The sequence below is a fragment of the Charadrius vociferus genome, unplaced genomic scaffold, assembly GCF_000708025.1.
Source record: "Charadrius vociferus isolate BGI_N301 unplaced genomic scaffold, ASM70802v2 scaffold403, whole genome shotgun sequence".
Taxonomy (NCBI): Eukaryota; Metazoa; Chordata; class Aves; order Charadriiformes; family Charadriidae; genus Charadrius; species Charadrius vociferus.
In genome coordinates, this window is record NW_009647697.1 from 395,555 (window position 1) to 415,036 (window position 19,482).

Sequence of the window (19,482 nt, forward strand, 5' to 3'; positions counted from 1 at the left end):
AAAAGGAATATAAGTTTATCCCAAATTTTCATGCTCTGCAAGATTCATTTAAAATTTAAAAGCTTTAAATGCAGCAGTAAATATGATTTCTCCTTCTTTGCCTTCTGCTCTCTGAAGTCTTTAAATTTCCTGTTTTCATCTGTTATTGTACAACTGCAAAGGGTAAAGTCCATTTGTTTCTTTGTTTTCGAGTGAAAGCTCTGATTCTGCCACAGTCTCCTGATTCCAGGAGCTGGGGATTGCAGGAGGCACCAGCTGCCACCTCAAAGGGCACCACTGGGCTTTAAAATTTGTATGATCTCCTGACCCCGTTAGAGAATGCGCTAATTAAAGGCGGCCTGTGGTTCTTAAACTCTCTTTACCTTTAGGATGGCAAGTCCTATGAGGAGATGAAGAATAGCTTGGGAGACGTGTTGGCTATATCCGAGATCAAAGTGGTGAGTTGCTCCTCGACCACATGGGTGGGAAACACCTGGGTTTAAACACCACCGCGTCCCCCAGCCTGTTCGCATGAGGGAGAGGACATCATGATCAGAGCAGGCATGGAGACCTCAGCCTGCCAGGATCAGGGATGTGATTAATAACCCATAAATACACCCAGATCTCCTGAGCCTTTTCCAGTCCTGTGCAGTGGTACCTGTGAGACGAAGACTGGCCGGGTGCTTTCTAAACAACACATGCGAACAAAAGTATGTGCAGCGATAAGAGGGCGCAGTTAAGCGTTGTATGAGTAGTTTGCAGTGCGGTGGCTCCTGAGACCCTGGACAAGGGGCCCCTGGTCAAGAAGGACACAGCCCAATGGGGGTCCTACAAAGCACAGAGGAAACAAGGTGCCATCAGTCCCAAATGTGATGGTCCCACGGGGTCAGTTCTGCCCTGAACAGGGGCAAGAGGAAGGCTGGAAGGAAGTGGCAGGGGCTTTGAACCAGGAGAGATGGCAAGTCGGGGAGGGGTGCACAGGTAATTTAGACATTTTAGACATGGCAGATATCTAATCTCACCTTCTGTCCTCCCTCATGTACCTTCCCCTGTTGTTATCTTGAGAAAAGTGAGACTACTGTAAGTATTTTCAGTTATTTCTGAGGCCTCTCATCACTGCTGTGCTTTTAGCAGGCCTAACATCAAGATGTGACATTGATGGAGGTGCTGGACTAATGTTAGTTTGGACTTTCTCCTTGCCGCTTTGGAGCCACAGCCCAACAGATAGTATGGGCCAGAAACAGTTCCCCCACCCCCAACAAAGAGAAAGATCTTGGGATAACCCCCAGGTTGCTCTGCCAGAGCTTCTTGCCTTGACATGCTTTCCTCCGTTTGGCAGGACCTTAACAACATCAGCCTGAACAAGAGAACCCTCAGCATGACCAACTTGACTGGTTCAAGTATGGCAAGTGCTTCCCCAGAGTGTAAATCACACTTCAACCACAGTGACAGCAACAGCTACAGCAACAGCAGCAACTACAACAGCAACAGCAGCCCTTGCCTGGTGCCCAACGGTGAAGGAGTTTACTCACGAGAGGTGCTGATGAATAAGACGGTGGATGAACTCCCAGAAGGCGTGGATCCCACTAAAAAAGAGGTGGCAGCATTGCTGGTTTGATGTCTTTGTAGCTTAACCTGGAACTTAGTCATTGGCTAAGTGCATTAGTACTTTAGACTGTTAAGTCCTGCTTCAGGCTCAAGGAGATAACTAGCTGGACACATGGCTCTCATGAAAAAGTGGGAGCTTCAAGTGAGAGGAAGTTGTGGTAGTTTTACCCTAGTTGAAGTGTTTATTTTTTTTATGGCAGTAATATGAATTTTAAATAGTCATTTTTAATTATCATTTTTTTTCTTCTGGTAGAGTTGTTTTACTCTGCCACCCAACCTCTGTCCTTGGAGGGACAGAGAACCAAAAATACGGTTCCTGCAAGACAAGGTGACGCAGCTGAGAACAAAGACAAGATTTGCATTTTGTTGCAGTGTGGGTGGGTTTTTTTCATTTGAAACTCCTTCCAGAAGGGATCTTTTACTTTTGGGGGGGTTTGGTTTTGTTTTTTTTTGTCAGAAAGCTTGCATTTCACCAGATCCCATCCAGGGACAGGGAGGAATGCCACGTCTCAGATTTCTGATCAGCCCAAGGATTTTGGCAACGTCTGCAGCTCAGTCCAAGCAAGCCAAGGGGGGGCCGGGGACAGGAGGCTGATTCCCTCTACTCTCTGCAACCCAAGTTTGACCAATTTCTTGCCCCAACAGATGTCCTGGCAGAGGGCAACCCCCACAGCCAGAGAGCTGCTCCACAGCCAGGCCAGCAGCTCTGCGCCCCGGCAATGCCCCTGTGCTAACGGTTGTATTTCAGCTGGGTTGTACATGAGTGCTTTCTTCTACTCAAAATACCAGGGAAAACTCAACCTTCATTGCCCACGGGGTCTTTCTCAGTATCACTGATGAGCCCACTATCTACAAAGATTTCTGTCTTTCAAGTCCAGTGGGGAACTGAGTGAAAGGGAGATTCCCTGTGAATCACTACCTAAGAAACCACCCAAAACTTCGGCCAGCAGAACTTCTCTGATGCACCATTAATTGTCCTGGCCTCAGTATGATTAGTGGAGACCAAATTCCAGCCAGAGCATGCTAACCCCTCAAAACCAGAGCATCCCTTTGGGCTGAAGGGCTTTTATTCCCTTGGTTCTTTGGGAAGCAGGATGAGGAACAGTTGCTGGGACATTCCGCTTCCCACCATGAGGACAGGCAGCGGGACAGGAGTTGGTGGCCTGGAGTCAGGGGTCAGCACTGGCACAGAGAGGAAGGGATGTAGGTGATGGAGGTGTCCCAGCCTCTGCAAAAGCCAAAGCTGACTTCTCCTTTCTCTCTCCTCCCACTGCACAGTACTATCTCTCTGATGCCGATTTCCATGATATCTTTGGGAAGTCCAAGGATGAGTTCTACCAGATGCCCAAATGGAAGCAGCAGAATGAGAAGAAGCAATGTGGACTATTCTGAGACTGCAGGGGCCATCTGGCATCCAGTGACTCTGGGACCAACCCTTGCTCTCTGCGAGGAGCTGCGGGGAAGAAGTACAGACATTTGCTCAATGACCCCAACCCAACATCTCAATCAGGCCAAGCTCCAACACAGTTATTCCAGCAGCCACTGTTCAGGGGATGACTCCTTTCTGCCTGCAAACCCTGAACCCAAGGAGGCAAAACCTTTTGCAGGAACGGCTCTGCGGGATGTTTTTGCCTCTTTTTGACACTTTATTGCTGATAGCCATGAAGACAAGTGTGTGTCACCCAACCATATTGTAGCCTCTTCTTTCCTCTCCCTTTTGCAAATTGCCACGGGCACAATGACATGATCTTCCTTCATCTGTAGAAGTTTAAAAGTAGGCCAGACAAAGGCCACTTGCAGCTGCTGTGTAAATTCTGGGTGGGGAGAGGAGGGGGAAGCCATAGGAGGACAGAGGGGGAGCCCTTGAGTTCAGGAAAAAGGTAATGGAGTAGCCAGATGTGTGATGGGGTAGCCCATGGGGTAAGACCAGCCAGTTCAACCCCTTCTCACCTTGCAAAAAAGCTTCCCATCAAAGAATAGCAAGAATCAGTTGTAGACTAACATGCATAGCCCAGCGCAGGTAAAACAAATGAGAACCTGGCTTGGAAAAAACCCCACTTATTTGGAACATATTTATTAGCTGATCTATTTCAAGAGGATGATGAGATTTAGGGTTGCACACAGCTGTTGATTTTTGACTGCCAGACAAGACTCTTTCTACTTTTTTCTTGTTCAGGCAGCATCTCTGATCTCACCCAGCTTCCCTGAGCACAACTGGGTGCAGGTGAACGTAAGAGTCCACCTGCCTGCAGACCAGAGACTTGAGGAAGCCAGAAGGGCTTTGGGTATGACTTGAGACAGAGTGTGTCCTACTGAAGGTTTTATCAGGGCTCCATCCCTGTGATGTCCATGGGGCTGAGACCACCCATATCTACACTGTGAGCTCGGTCTGATTGCGGAGGGGGAAATGTGAGCACTCAGTGGCTAAGGGATACAACTGTAAACTAAAGGAAGAAAGACGTATGTTTAAAAACTCAGAAGATGTGGTTTTGCAGCTTTACTCCATTTCCAGCCTGACCAGTGATTCCAAATAAACAGCCAACAACACCACTCTAAGTGTCCTTGATCAGCATGTGAGGTAGGACGGCAGTAGCAAAAAGCTCCACAGGGCCACAGATCCTCCAAACACCTGGTCTTTAATGAGCTTTGGGATTTTTTTTTTAAAAGAAAAGAACAAACTGATAAGGTGGGGCCCCCTCTGTTCCCAAACACCACATAGCCAGGACCGTTTGTCTCCCCATGCCCGTGCTCCTGAAGCCCCTCATTGCCCGTGGTGGGTACTTGGCCATTCAGCAGTTGACCTGACTGCCCACCCCTGGGGCAGGGAGGTGGGGATGGAGCTGCAGGCAGCTGATAGATGAGGAGTGAAGAGCTCTCACGCAACATGCAGTAGTGGTAAAGTGTCACCATCTGTCTGGGCTGGAAGCAGGTGATGGGGTCTTCTGGACAGATCTTTGTGTTTAAGAATTGGTAGTTACTTCACATAAGCCACAACCCTGTCATTGCCTCCACGAGCCTGCCACCACTTCATCCCGTTTCTGCTTGAGGGTCCAGCCCAAAACCCATTGAACCCCCTTGTGCAGAATAAGGTAAGAGTCAAGCAGAGACACAAATCAGCTGAATTACCTGCCTGATTGCTCCTGTTGTGTTCACGCTGGATACAATCAGTGCACATTATCCCTCTTTCAGCCTCTATTGCCGCTGCTGGAAGCAACAATATTTGCATCGCCCCGCTGCGGCACACTCCTGCCAGCTCCCAAATTAACGAATTGCATGTGCTCCTCAATAAAAATGCAGCAATGCCACCTATCAGCCCTGACTGTGGGCCTAACGAGCACCATGGAATCAAGCGGAGACTAGCAGAAATACAGTCGGATTAGGGAGATTAGGCTGGTTTGCTACAAATTGCTTTGATTCCTGTTGCCACAATGCTCACCAACACATGAGCAGAGCACTCCGGTATGGGATTTTTTACAGATAATAGATCCCTCTGATATCTGGGCCTGTTGGACACTGCTGCTGCTCTCTTCTTCTCATGGGTAGAGTTGGTTTTACTCTCTGTCTCTGATTTCTAAAGGAAAGCTGCTCACCCACATCCTCCCTTTTGTGTCACTTGCCACTTTCACTGCAGTGCCTGGTGGGCCATGTCCTACTTCTGATGCTCTTTTCACCAGAGCTGTTCCCTACAGTGGGGCTTCAGAACTTCCTAATCTGCTCAGAGATGAGATCCCTTGATAATGGCATGGACCATGTCCCTTCCTTTGGGGAGAGACGACACCTTGCAGCATTGTCCATAATGCTCTGGTCCACCCCATCTCCATCTCAGCTACTTTCCCACCTGGCTCCAGTAGTTTTCCCCCAACTCTTCTACCTGATGAGGGATGTTTTCTCTTCCCATGGATCTTGCCTACCTTTATTTAAGCATACAACATGCAGAGGAAACCCTGGCTTTTCTGTGTAGTCCATCTAAGCCCACCCTGGCCCTGGATAGTGTGGTCCTGACCTGACATCTCTCCCCATTCCCCGTCCCCGACTTCTCTAGTGCTGGCCACAGCAGGGAGGTGAGGGCTGGTTTAGCTCAATAAGCCAACTGAAATCTAATCCTGCAACACCAAAAAAGTGAGTAATTTGTTCTTGGCCAACTCAGCAGGCTGATCCATCACAGAATCACAGAATGGTAGGGGTTGGAAGTGACCTCTGGAGATCATCTAGTCCAACACCCTCTGCCAGAGTAGGGTCACCTACAACAGGTTGCACAGGATGGCATCCAGGCAAGTTTTGAATGTCTCCAGAGTTGGAGACATATCTCGCCCCACAAGAGGTGGTGCTGACATGAGCAAGGCGGCAGAAATGCCTCTGATCATGCCTGCTCTCAGGCCACCTGGTGCAAGCTCCCTGTGTAGTACAGGGCAGTCCTGGGTATCCTTCATTCATGCTTTTTATCCCATGGCTCCTTAAAACAAAATGCTCAGAGCATCCTGGGACAGAACGCAGGCTGTCCCTGAATTGGAGTCAAGGATGTTCCGGCTTCGGCCTTCAAATGTGTCTCCTGATACAACAAGCCCCATCCCAGAGGTGAGCTGAGAGAGAGCCCATGACACTGCAAGACACCCTGCTCAGCCTCGGTGGCCTCTGCCACCCTGGAACTCTTTCAACCGCTGGCTGTTAATTCAATATAAGCCTTTGAGTAGTGGATATACTTCACATTTAATTGGCAATGGTTTACAACATCCCACAATATTGTAATGAAGAAGAAAAATCAATGTGTCCAGCAATGATTACTGCAGCATAACAAACTCCAGATAGGACTAAGTGAAATCCAGTTTTGCAGCAGACTAAAGAATCACTAAATCCAGGCTATTTTGGACTCAAAAATAGGTGGGGGAGTGAGTGGACTGGAATTTACTTAAAAGGACATTAACCTCTCTGGTAGAAGCCCATCCTCTACACCACCAGGCATGAAAAATCCCAGAAAGACTGACAGCTTTAAGAAATAAAGCATGTCTATCTCCAACTTCATGTGTGTTGCATTCAAGTAAGACAAAGAGGCAAATAGTGACAAGGAATTAGACTTTTTCAGTTTTTTTTACTTTTAACAGTCTAACATATTGTTAGTAACATAGTTTACACTTCAAAATATATATTATTTTATTTCAACAATATTCCCTTAACTCTGTAGTTGTACTTGAAGAAAAATCACCTTTTGCCATAAATACTGTTGCTGTTCAAAACACTCTTGTCTGTTTGTGCTCGGTTACCTCTGCAGTGCAACTGGGACCAGGCTAACATTTACAACAGCTTCTACTGCCGCTTCCTCTGTGTTAAAAAATTAGGTTTTTCTATAAAAACACAAACAAAGAAAGTTTTACCGCATTAAAAAAAAAAATTCTTACTGTCAGTTGAGTGTATTTCCACTGTCATCGGCAAAAGACATTCTCTGAAGTCCCTTTGAGTGGGTTTCACTTTGGGTTAGAGGGAAATCTGCCGTTCGGCAGCTTCTTTCTCCTTCACAGGATGAGAGCCAGGCTTCGAATGCAAAGCGACCTGGCTGAGAGCCAGGCACACAGGCAGAGTAGTGTTCATGTATTTTTTATTATAATACAAAAGGAAAGTCGAGTTATATAACATGGGCCTTTGTAGTGCAGCTTTCTTTTTTAATCTGTAACAGAAAAGAGAATTGTGTCCCCATTTAAGACTTCAGGTGGTGAAAGAGGGCTGACATCTGAAGTTGCAAGAAATGGCCTGGCGTCTGGCCACTGATTTCAGCCGTGGGGTGGATTTTTTTCTTGCACAGATGTTGGGTGTTTTGTCCAGATGCCTGACCGAACCCAACCCAAGAGTTGTACTTTGCTAAAAAGGTGCCCCTATCCTCTCGCTAGAAGCAGAATTAAAAAATCCCACTAAGTAAAGTGAACTAAAAACACAGCTGGATTGCTCGAACTGGTACAAAAGGATCAATCTCAACAGCAGCATTAGGATGTTTCCAGCACGCAGATTGGAGGTCAATGGCTATTTCACATCAGGGTCCTACGGAGCACCGTGTGCTGCTCCAGAGAAGGCACTGGGGGTTTGAGGGGACCCTGACATTGGCAGACTTCACACGCTGAATTCCTTCTCGGTCTGTAACGAGGTTCACTGTGCCCTGAAAGAGCTGAGCTGCTAATCACAGTCCTGGATATCGATGTACACAAAGAGGGTGGAGGAGGAGTAGGGGTCTCCATTCTTGGTCAGAAGATGGATATGGCGGTAACCTGGAAGCAGAGACACAGATGGAAAGTGGCCTTTAGTCCAGTTGGAAAAATATTTGCTGACATTTGCCAAGCACCTGCAAAAACATCTCCCTGTCTTGGAGCATTTCCTCCCAGTACTCCACAGAACAGGTAGGTCTGAGACTCATGGCTTTGAGCATTGGTAACATACCGTGCCTAAGACAACTGGTGACAAGGGGATCCCTTCACCAGAAACAGAGTTAACAGCTGCCCAATAAACCATTTATCATCTTGCCCATACCCCAGAGAGAGGACCTGTTCTGACCCGCGGTGTGCTGGATCTGGACCACTCATCTAGGACACTGGAGCTTCCCAAAGGGCCCAGTAGCTGTGAAGAACAGGGAGCAGGGCCTTACCTTGCTTCAGACTAGTGAAGGGGAGGGTGTACTGCCCGATGAAGTCATTCTTGGTTGACATGTCAAAGTCTTCCACCACAAACCGGACTAGGGCAAGTTCAGGGATCTCTATGTCAAATGTAAACTCTTCATCCCATTTTGGGTTAAAGCCTGGGCGACATAGACAAGGAAGGAGATCAGAGCTGCTTACAAACAGGGAAGGAAGCAAGAGATGCTCACAAGCAAGGATGGAGGTCAGAGATGCTTGCAAATGCACGGAGACTTTGCCTGACTGCCAACCTAACCTGACCCAGGTCAAAAGTCTCACGAGGTGCTGAGACCATTGTTCCCAGCTCTGACACTGGTTTGCCTCCTGGTATCGATGAATCCTTCAGCTTAGGCTGCTCATTGCAGAACTCAGCATCAGCCTCCCAGAAGGCAGCGAGGAGCAGGAGGGAGGTAAACTCAGCTCTGCTCCACAGGCTCTCTCTGGCTGATACATGGATATCTCTGGTTGCCGTTGGACCAGCTGCAAATTTTTACCAGAGGGGAGCAGAGAGGAAAGCTGTGCCATTGTGTTGTGACAGCCTTCTGGGGCCTCAAGCCTCACTGAGTGCTTGAGATACACCCATGTGTACACCACTCTGTGCCTCAGTTTCCCTGTCTGCAAGGAAGGTTAATGAGGAGTATCTGATTACAAAAAGCATCATCAAGTCTGTGGAAAAAATGGTTTATGTCTCCCTGTATAAGGGCAGTGTCTGAGACAGACAGACTAACCCCACTTCTGTTATGGATAAGGATATCGTGATCCGGACTCGCAAAGCAAACAAAACCCAGACCATCCCATCAGGCGAGAGGTGAAGAGGAAGCTCAGTGCTCTCTCATGGCGGGCACTCTCAGCAGTTTCAATAAACCACTCCCCAGAAACAAACAGGAGGAGAGGACATCCTGTTATAAATGCTGCTGCCATCGGCCCAGCCTGTGCAGAGCAGAAGCCCAAGGACAGCAAAACGTCAGCTGAAGCCTGCTGGTCATGGGGGGCCTGCAGACAATTTGTCAGGAGGCAGGGTGCTGAGATGGGCCTGCGAACACTGCCATTGCAAAATATCTGTGTTGGGCTGGTGCGCTTTAATTGGACTTTCATAGGATTAAATCAACTGGACCGTTCAGATAACACATATCTGTTCAAGCTTCCCCTTTTTGGGGGGAAAGAACCCAGTGTTGCTGATCCCACGGGAGCAGAAATCATTAAAGTTGAGCGAAAGCCTTCAGCCCTAGGACAGTAAGTTTCACTGCACTGACATCTGTGGGGAGTTTTCGACTTATCTCAGAGCCGTAGTGAGATGCTCAGAGCTTCTGAGTCAGCAGGTTCCCACAGCCTCTCAAGCTCCACAGCTGCACCGCTGTGACCTGATCTGTACCTACAGCCACTGCTTCAGTCCCACCAACATGAAACCAGGTGAGCTGCTGAAGCACAGTCACGTATCTGAAAACTCAGCCCATGAAATGCAACCCCCTCTCTGCAGCTGCCCCTTTCCAATGCTGATATTTTCATAGTTTGATTCACTTTCCACCGGGCAACACTCCCTCCAGCATCGCTCCGGTATCCCTCCATCCAGCCAAGGACCAGCCGTGGGGCTGGGTGCACTGAGCAGCCCTGAGGAACAGGTCTGGCAGGTCTGAAACATTCCCTACGCAGATTTCACTCATTATAAAAATTATTGTAGGTGACGGAAATGGCCATGAGCTTTAGAAGCCACGCCAGATTTACTCAAACAGGAAAGAGGAAAAGGGAAACATTGTTAGCAGGGAGGAAAATATGCATTGGCTTTCTAGCACTTGGCTCTTACTTCATGCAGAAAAGCGGCGTGTGTGTGTGTGTGTGTGTGTGTATACCTGTGTGTTTGTCAGCGGGAGGGTGAGGACTGATTTCTCAGACTCCTACTGCCTCGTTACTCCCACAGGAGAGAGGGCTGAACCTGCCCTCTGCAAACTCAAAAGGCCACGATATTCCCTCACTGCACGGAGGGAAATCACAGCCATGTTTGATGGTTGAGAAAGGGTCCATGGGGAGGTGAAATGTCTGTGAGCTCTCCGAGTTCAGTGCTGGGTAAGGCTTGAGCCTGGCTTTTTGGAGAGGGGGGCTGATGGCTTTCACCCCTCACCTGTAACATTGCTGTGATGTGCGTTAATTTAGCACCAGTGCCATTTTGGCCAAGAGGATGAGCAGATGCAGTGTCCCTGCCTTGTGAGCAGGCTCTGAGCTACAGGAAATGTTCTCCTTTTGCACAGACTGTTATGTATGAGAAGAGGCTGAGAGAGGTCGTTATTCAACCCGAAGAAGGACATGGGGGTTATTATTGCCATCCTCCACTACCTCCTTACAGAGAAGATAGAGCCAGGCGCTTCTTACAGGTGCACAGCAAAAGCGTGATGCATAATGGGCACAAACTGCAATAGGGGAATTTCTGGTTAAGAATAGGGGTATCTTATTTTATCATGAGGTTATTCAAAGACTGGATCACTTGAGAGAGCCCAGAGAGTCTGGGGAATCTCCCTCTTTCCAGATATTCAAAATTCATCTGGGCAATACCCTGAGCAAATTGAGTTAACTTTGAGGTTGGTCCTGCTTTGGGCAGGGGCTGGAACAGACATCTCCAAAGTCCCTTGCAACCTCAACCTTTTGTGAGTTTGTGACACTTTCAGGATTAAATCAGCCTCACAAGAAGCCTTCTCTGGGAAGATTGTGTTGGGGACCCATGCATCTCAGGTCAAGACCAACTGCGTGGAGGTAAAGAGCACTTCCAAAGCTGTAGCTCTGCAAATTTGGCAGCCAGTCTCAAAACAACTCATACGGCTGATGTTTTATTTCAGGGAACTTCTGTGTCCAAACATCTTAGAGAGAGAAGAGAGGAAAGGACCCCTGAAAGTAATTCTCCACAGGGACATCAGTCTGTGGGGTTAGTCCATGCCACCAACAGTCTATAACCAGGGTCCCTGCACTGAAGTAGGCCAACAGCACCTTATGTATCTGCTTAGTGTGGGCAGGCTTGGGTGCACCTGGGCAGGTCTGGCCAGAGGGTTACTGCACACCCTGCTACATGAAACCACAGGGTTACTGCCCCATGAGAGCACAGCATGGAAGAAAACCCCTTACCATTGTTTTCAATGACTTTGGTCTGCTTTTTGTTGTTATCCTGTTGGACGCCGTGGATCTCTACCGTTACCTTCGGATCAACAATGGAGTTTTTGCTTTTGTTCACCTTGGGCAGCTGCTGACCAGAGATGATCTGTGGAGGAAACAGAGGAAGAGGTCAGGACATCATTACGAGAGGGGGCTCCCTGGCAAAATTCCTTCTCCATCTCCAGGAGAGAAGGACCTGTTGTCACAAGCTGGTGCTGGTCTTTCAGAGCCAGCGTTGTGACATCCTTCAGTTTAAGTTGTTATGAGCCAAAGCAGCCAATGAACATTGCTCCAGCCCAGCCAGCTGGAGAGGGGGCAGGCAACTTTGCTAACTGTTGCCACAGTGATCAGGTGATACTTGGAAACAACAGTGGTGACTCTTGACTGCATGTCTGCCTGCATCTTTCTGTAACGACAGTGAATATTGTCATTAGCTCTCCTACTGCTGAACATTAAACACGTGAGTAAGTCCCTGGAGGATGAGAGCCCATGCAGGACTGAAGCAGAGGTGCCAGCAATGGGAAGTGAGTAGGGTTAGGATAACATTGCCCAGGTGGGACCAGGAGAAAGAGAAGGTACAACCTACACCCCCCCCCGAAGGTGGATGCCACTGAGACATTTTCCGACTTCTATTCTTACTTTAAGCAGAAGCTTCTTCTTTGTCCCCCATGTTCCTTCTGTGATGGATTTTGGATTGAATTTGGTTTGTTCATCCCGGAGGAATTCCGGCTTTAAGACATACCCAGAAAACCCATTGTCCTGGAACCGACCCTGGTAGACATCCATTTCTGTGCCTGCTGTCTGGAAATTTAGGGCAACTGCAACATAAATAAATAAATTCAGTCACTTTCAGATAAATCAATGGGACCCTTTTTATACAAATTCTGTTCACATGAAATTGCACTTCATGGATGTAAACATTGGCTTTTCTGTGCTTCAAAGAGCAGTTAGAAACTCTGACCCTCACAGTTTGCTACCCCTGAAGAGTTCTTGCATTCATAGATGTCAGTGACAGAAGGAGCCATTACAGCCATCTCAGTTGTTCTCCTGCCTGCCACCGGGTCAAAAAGAATCCTGCATTGAACTTCTGTCACCTGGTTAGACAACTGCATCTTTTAGATAAACCTATTCATTTCTATGCTGAAGGAGTTATCTCCTGCAGTGAAGACAGCAAATCCTTCTCAGATTCTTTTCTGGCCACTTACCCTCATTATAAAACTTCCTTTCCAGCCCAGATATGCCTATTTCTATTTGCCATCCTGAGGACCACTGATGCCTTTGTTGGTTAGCCTAGAGAGCTCTTCACTGTATGAACTCCTCATGCAGGAGTACAGAAGCTGTGATCAAATCATCTCTTTATTGTCCCCTGCCCAAAATAGATCAAGCCTTACCAATGTCCTAACACCAGGCAGATTTCTTGTGTTCTTTCCAATTTGCCAGTGTCTTTTTAAAAGCGTTGATGTCAAATCTGGAAGCAGTCTCAGTGAACAGTCTCGTTAATATCACATAGGGAGCGCACATGGACCCCAGCACCTCCTCAGTACTCCATTGATTTCTCGAGGGTGATGTTAACCCCTTTAGCAACTTCTAAGACAGCTCTAGGAGAGACAGTAACTTATTCTTGTCCTGGGTTCTACATACCCTGTAATACTTGATGGCCAAAAGCATTTTAAGGGACTCCCCTGTTTTTCCACCTGCAAACAAGACTTTAATAACTGCAGTATACTGATTTTACTGGGAGCTGCAAGTAGTCTGGACTTCTGAAAAAAAAACCCCAACTTATTTTGGGTGCCCACAAACTGAATTCATGCCAGACAAGGCATGAGGGTCTGGCCTTAGTGTACCCTGAGGGACCTGATGTTGGGTCCCAAGGACTCTCCTGAGGCCAGACTCAATGCTGGGGAGACAGGACAATGGGTGGTACTTGTGCCCCTCGTGGGGACTGCAGCACCCAGCGAGTTCATACACTGCCAGGCACATCCACCCCATGTTGGTCTACACAGCTGGGGGCCAGGGAGCCCTGCATCTGCAGATTCTCTTGCTTGGCTGGGCCACATAGGCACAACTGGGACATCTCCAACATCCAGCATCACCAAGAGAGCCAAGCATGTCATCACCAGCCTTCCCACTTAGCACTGCACTGGGTTTTCTGGATGAAAGCTACAACATAATTCACTTAACAGGCTCCGAGACCCTTGATTTCACCAAATCTCTGAGACATCAATATCTCACCAGACGCCTCCACGCCCTGGGAGTAGGTATGATGCGCTGCTTTGACTACAGGGAGCAGCTCAGGCCACAGCTTGGACCTTACGGTTATGGCCTTGCTCTAGGGCTCAAGAGTTTGGTTTACATCTTTGCCAGAGATTTCAGCACGCTTTTTAGTAAAAGACTGTAACTCCTGGCTCCCTCCTCCTTTGTTAAATGGCAATAACTCAGCTTCCAGTGAAATTGCAGGGATGTGTACATTAATGTGCAGGGAAGGCTCTCCTAATGGTTTTGAGGTGGACCAGAAAATGGTCTATGAAAAGTGACTGAGCATTGGCTGAAGAGCTGATCTCTCCCAGTGAGCACTGAGCCTCTCTGCCTGCAAATAGCTTGAGATCACGCATCTACCTCAATTGAAGCCCCTCTATAGCCAGGTCATAGGCAACCCAGCCAGGTTGACCCTCTCCAACCTCGCAGTTGCACCCACCGATCTGGCAGCCGACGTTCCACAAGTCAATGGGGTTGTAGTTGGAAGAATCTGTCCTCCAGCCTGCAGGGTAGATCCGGCTGAGGTGCCTGATGTTGTGATGAATAAAACTGGTTCCTACAGAAAAAAAAAGAAGAAAATTACCCTTTCAGTGATGGGGACTACTTTTATTTCTTCTTGATGCTGCCATACGTACTGCTCCTCTGCCTGGCGAGTCTGGCTGAATATGAACTACCTATATAAAATGCCCTTCTTGGAACAGCCTCTATGATATAAAGTTATTCCCACTGTTTCTCAGTGACATGCATGGCCAAAGAGATCTTAACCCACATCTTTCAGGATGTCTTTTCCTCATGCTAGCTGTCCACCACCACTAGCTGTCCCTTTATGGGTGACTGAGACAGTGGATGGCCTTTTGCCAGAGCAGAACATACATACCAGACTCCTGGGCTAGTTTCAGAGCTTTGCTCTCTGTGAATGACGACATCTCGTAGAAAGCCCGAGGGTGGCTGGGGTCTTCAAAGCCATTGAAATGGACACTCTTGCAGTAGACAACTGTGTCTGACAGCTCCTTGGCCAGCTTCAAGGTGTCACTCTAAAAGCACAAGAGCAAGAGTTTTGTGGGGAGTTTCTGCAGTCATAATTCTAATAATCATGTTTTATCTAGGACCCCTGGAGCTTCTCTTCTCCACCATCTTCACATGAAAAGGATGCACACTATCAACACTCAGTGGCACCCCTATGCAGAGAAAGGGTGGAAAAGGGGCAGGCTGCCCTTACCATGTCCCCTGCCCTGCATGGAGAGTGCTAATCCTTCCTCTCGGAGCATCACTGCCCTTTCAAGCCCATCCTGACCTGTCCAATGATATCACTGACTTCCCAAGTGTTACTACCAAGAATATTTCATTTCATCTGGGCCATTTCTCCTTCTACATTTATTTGCATGTTATTATGTGAATGAGTATTTCAGCTTGGCTACCACAACTCACAAGTTGGTCCCGGTCCCAAGTGTGCAAACCTGGAAGTAAGGGGAAAGGAAGAAAGTTTTGGCCTCCAAAGAGTTTGGGCTTTTTCCCCTTGAACTAGGAAGTTCTCACAATGTAGGTGCCTCGTACTCCACAGCCACATTCATTGGTGCAAGAGTGAAGTGAGAGCCACCAGCTCCCATCAGAGGCAAGAAAAGAAAATGATAGACTTCAACATTATACACATTATTGTCTATAGTTCAGAGAAAGAAATAAGACCCCCAAAGAGTGAGCAAATCAGCAAGGGAAAGCATAGATCAGACCAGATCCAGAGGCAACATCAATTATCTTTGCCATCTATGGGACTGAATGTATTGATATCACCTATGAACCTGGTCCGTAAGGAATATGGCCTTCACAATGACCTGCAGTCTGGAAAAATGAATGTCCTCACATGAGGGAGCAAAACACTGATGTGTTCTGGGTGGAAAAGTCAGCCTTTTCCACCCAGAAAATGTCATCCAAACTGCTTTGACCCCTTCCCCATAAATCCATAGCTCTTCACTCCCTCCATTCCTCCTCCAGGTCAGAAAAACATGGCCAGTGAGGGTGCAGGTATGTCCCAAAATGTGACTAGAAAAGCATCAGTCTCTGGTAATAAACAAAGTCATGATGGTCCCATGACAAATACACTTCTGAAAATCAGACGGAGATAGATTGAACATGTGCCCTTCTACTGCTTCCATAAAAGCTGCATGGTCTGTCCCAGCTGCAGGGTCCTGCAGCCTCATTTTAAGGAAAGAAGCCAACCTTCATGCTTGACTGGCTCCAGAAGACCTCTGTTTGTGCTTGGGATGGAGATCATTAATCTGAGCAAGGACCGGAATCCTTAGCTCCAACAATTTCAACAATTCACCCTTACATATCCCCAGCTGAGCAGCTGAAACCACACTGAAACCTGTCCTAGCTGGGAACATATTACAAGTATATGTCAATTCCAGCATGAGTCATGGGATAGGCTAATGAGATGGGATTTCCTGATGCGGGACTTCAGAGCCTTCTGCAACAGGCAAAGATCTTGTTTATAGCTTTTCTGCCTCTCCAGGTCTGTTCCTTTTTAGGACTCAGTTAATTCTTTTACTTACCTTGCCCTTCTGTTGTATCTCAGTCTTTACAGATTCATCTTCGATTTCAGCTGCTTCATCTTCATCAGAGACATCCTCAGCCTCCAGGTTGTTGTTCCCATTTGTTCCAGTGGGGTCCTCCTGCCTGCTCAGCTTCTTGCCTTTCACAAGGATCTTCCCTTTCAATTGCTGCACAGGGAAAAGTGGACAAAACAACTGGTGATTAGTAGAAAAGATTCTGGCCTGCCCCAAAGGAACAGGGGTATAACAGCTCCTCAGCTGTAACCAAGGCCAGGGTCTTTTAGAGTTGCATCAGTCACTGGTTAGTATCAATAGATACAAATAAAATGTAAGTCTGTTTTTCCACTGAGGCCTTGCCCTGCCTCTGGCCAGTCTCTGAGACCACAAGCCATGAGTTTGAAAACCCCTGATAGCTCACAGATTCCCCTCCGATACAGAGCTGTCCATCCCCTCAACTAGGCAACTTAAACTCTCGTGCTGTTAGAGGCAATAAAAATATACTATTTTTTTTCAAAACTGAATGGGGCCCCACAAACAAGGCCAAGCCTGGAGGTTAGAGCTCATGGGAGCTATTCATGGCACTGTTTCTGCCCCTTTGTTATTTAATCTACTGCAGTCTCTGCAATGTATGGTTATAAACACATGCACAACTTGGGAAACGGTATGAGATCCATGCAGGGATGGAAGCAGTGCAGCCCTCTGCTCCGCCAGACATTTTAATGGGGAGAGAGGTCCATTAATTTCTGGACAGGTGCCTCATGCATAGCAGACATGGGATTTTAATACGTAAGGGATCTTGCAGGTGAAACCTTAGGGTGCTGACAGCCCACGGAAGAGTTCCCAGACCCTTCACAATGGTATTTCCTCTTCTGAAAAGAGCTTCTCCTGCAACTGCTACTGTGGTACAACACTAATCATAACCGGCAGCATGTGCCAACGTACCACAGCTGGCTGCTGAGCTAATCCAAGGAACACAGTTCTTGTGCTGAATCAACTCTCTCCAGCCTCTTTCAAAGTCCACATAAAACCTCAGGTGAAGGAACACACCAACAGCGCATGGTTGCTCGCAGACCACCATACCACTGATGTATCTCTTGTGCAAGATCTGACTGTGGGAGGAGGGCTGAAGCCTGAAGAGAGCTGACTCCGAACCCAAACAAGGCAGAAGCGACGCTGGCAGCAGGGAGCAGTACTGAGAAGGGCGATTGCCTGTATTCGATCACCACGTGAGTGGATTATGCTACAAAATCAGTTAATTCAGCCCAGGAGCACCCCTAGATCCTGCAGCTTCCAGTGAAATCAGTGGGAGATTTGCTGCCACATGGATGTGTTCGGTAGTCCTGGCTTTGGAGGGTGCTAGTTATTCTCAAAAAATGCAATCTCAGAATTAGCCAAGCTCTCAGTCTGTGTAGCATGTCTGCCCACCTCTCAGTGACACCCTTTATTTGGCCTTTCCACAACAGCAAAAGCAACGTTCTCAAATGACAGGCATTTTCACAGAACATTATTCCCCTTTCGTGGATGCAAGCAAATCACATCACGTCTTTTCAGAGACCAGCCCAACTCCTCACCACTGGGCTAAGCTGTGGAACCAGCTCAACTCCACCACCAGGCTAAGCTGTGGATGAAGCTTGGTTTGAGCCGAAATTTGACTCTGCCACCCTTGGCAGAAGCCAAGAGCATTTTTCTTCAGCTACCACAAATTATCTGTTTACATTGGGGCACTTTCCCTGTCACTCAAAAGCTACACAAAGGCAGCTGGAAGGAATGTACCAGTTACTGGGAATATAAGGCCCAAAGGAGCAGTCAAAGCATAGCATCCATCCTCCATCCTCCCAGCTCCTCTCAGCCCTCTTCCAGACAGAGCTGGGACCTGTCTTTTCACATCCGTGGCTGGGAGATGAGTTAGCTCATCTTCAGAGTCTCACTTCAGTCTGCTGCTCGCATGTCTCTTCCCACCCTCCTGCCATCAACATCCAGCTCTTCACTGTTCTACCACAACACACTCTGGCAGCAGATGAAATCCAGTTCTGTGTGAGTTTTTAGGCTCCAGTCAACACTTTGAATAGACAAGCCTGGAGGGATTGCACTGGGGACAGCAAGGAGGGGCTCAAAGAAGCCCTTCTTGTCCTTCACAGCCTGTGGATAACATCCTGCTATATAATACATTACTTGCCTCTGCTTTTTAATGTCGATAAGAAACATTACCACCTCATCTCACAGCTCAACAGTAGGAAACTAGGGATAAGGTACTTGGCGCAGGTTGCTTGATTTTTACTTACCGGTAGAGCTACTACCCCTTTTTAAGCTTCTCCAGTTCAGGACAGCCTGTCCAGCAAGCAGGAGGTATAATTTCTGGCACAGACCCACCCTACGTGGCTGAACGACATCAGCATTGAAGACACAGCAACACGGTCTCCACCTTTTCTCCTCCCCACACCCCATACCAGGGCTGCCAGCCGTGGGTCCTCGGTGCTACTGTTATCCTGTCTAGACTGTGGTTACTCTGGGAAACCTTGGATATACTGTAGATGCTCCTCATGGGCACATGGACACTGGTCAGCCCAAACTGTGTTATACGAGACTTTTGTAGGGTGATTATGGTGGTCCCCTTTTGGCCATGAAATCTAAAAGACTGGCTCCATTCTGGAGTCCTGTTGCATTGCAGAGGTTTAGGGGATGCTAATGCTGTGCAGTTGACTTCTGCCATGTCTACGAGGGAGAGCAGTCTATGTGCCACCTAACTTTGGAGAAGACGCAATAGCATATTGGTCCACAATGAGGGGTGAGATTCACCCCAAAACAGAACATTTTCATTGTTGTTTCCTGGAGAAAGTGCTGATCTATAGTAGCACTGCTCTGAATCCACTCTATAGAAGCTGCCAGTCCCAAACATTGTCTTCCTTCATTTTAATATAGGTGCTAGGAAGCAAAGTCCAAAATTTGAGTACTTACCTTCTTTAATAAGGTTTTAAATAAGCTGATACACACAGACACAAACACACACATGCACTTGTTTCATCTCACTTGGTTCCCCTTCATCTGATATTAAGTATTTCTAGCCTGAGGCGAAAGACACTCAGCTCATCAGTTCAGCTCTGTTGAGCAGATCTCTTGTCTTAGGAAGAAGCATTAGCTGAAATACTCAATAAATATTCTCCAAGTAGACCATAAAGTTATTCCAACTGCCTGTGGCAAGCCCAAGGTTGAATACAACCTAAGAAAATGGAAAAGGCTACAAGGATACTAGATTCTACTGAGTGGAGTGGCTGGGGGGATGGATGGCACTCCTTTCCCTTCCC

The 19,482-nt window shown here is 47.6% G+C and overlaps 2 protein-coding genes across 2 annotated transcripts in view; one reads left to right on the forward strand and one right to left on the reverse strand.

Annotated features, from left to right (window-relative positions):
* The window catches only part of LOC104283329 (villin-1-like), a 36,040-nt gene extending 33,061 nt beyond the window's left edge, over nucleotides 1-2,979 (forward strand). The window contains exons 18-20 of the mRNA XM_009881491.1: nucleotides 369-437; nucleotides 1,319-1,576; nucleotides 2,866-2,979. Of these exons, the coding sequence (XP_009879793.1) occupies nucleotides 369-437; nucleotides 1,319-1,576; nucleotides 2,866-2,979 (441 nt within the window). The remainder of the gene's footprint in view (nucleotides 1-368; nucleotides 438-1,318; nucleotides 1,577-2,865) is intronic.
* A 4,310-nt stretch (nucleotides 2,980-7,289) lies between these two features.
* PLCD1 (phospholipase C, delta 1) overlaps nucleotides 7,290-19,482 on the reverse strand; it is a 47,161-nt gene continuing 34,968 nt past the window's right edge. The window contains exons 9-15 of the mRNA XM_009881492.1: nucleotides 16,181-16,348; nucleotides 14,509-14,665; nucleotides 14,071-14,187; nucleotides 12,015-12,193; nucleotides 11,349-11,481; nucleotides 8,213-8,362; nucleotides 7,290-7,838 (exon numbers count right to left, since the gene is read on the reverse strand). Of these exons, the coding sequence (XP_009879794.1) occupies nucleotides 7,747-7,838; nucleotides 8,213-8,362; nucleotides 11,349-11,481; nucleotides 12,015-12,193; nucleotides 14,071-14,187; nucleotides 14,509-14,665; nucleotides 16,181-16,348 (996 nt within the window). The 3' untranslated portion in view covers nucleotides 7,290-7,746. The remainder of the gene's footprint in view (nucleotides 7,839-8,212; nucleotides 8,363-11,348; nucleotides 11,482-12,014; nucleotides 12,194-14,070; nucleotides 14,188-14,508; nucleotides 14,666-16,180; nucleotides 16,349-19,482) is intronic.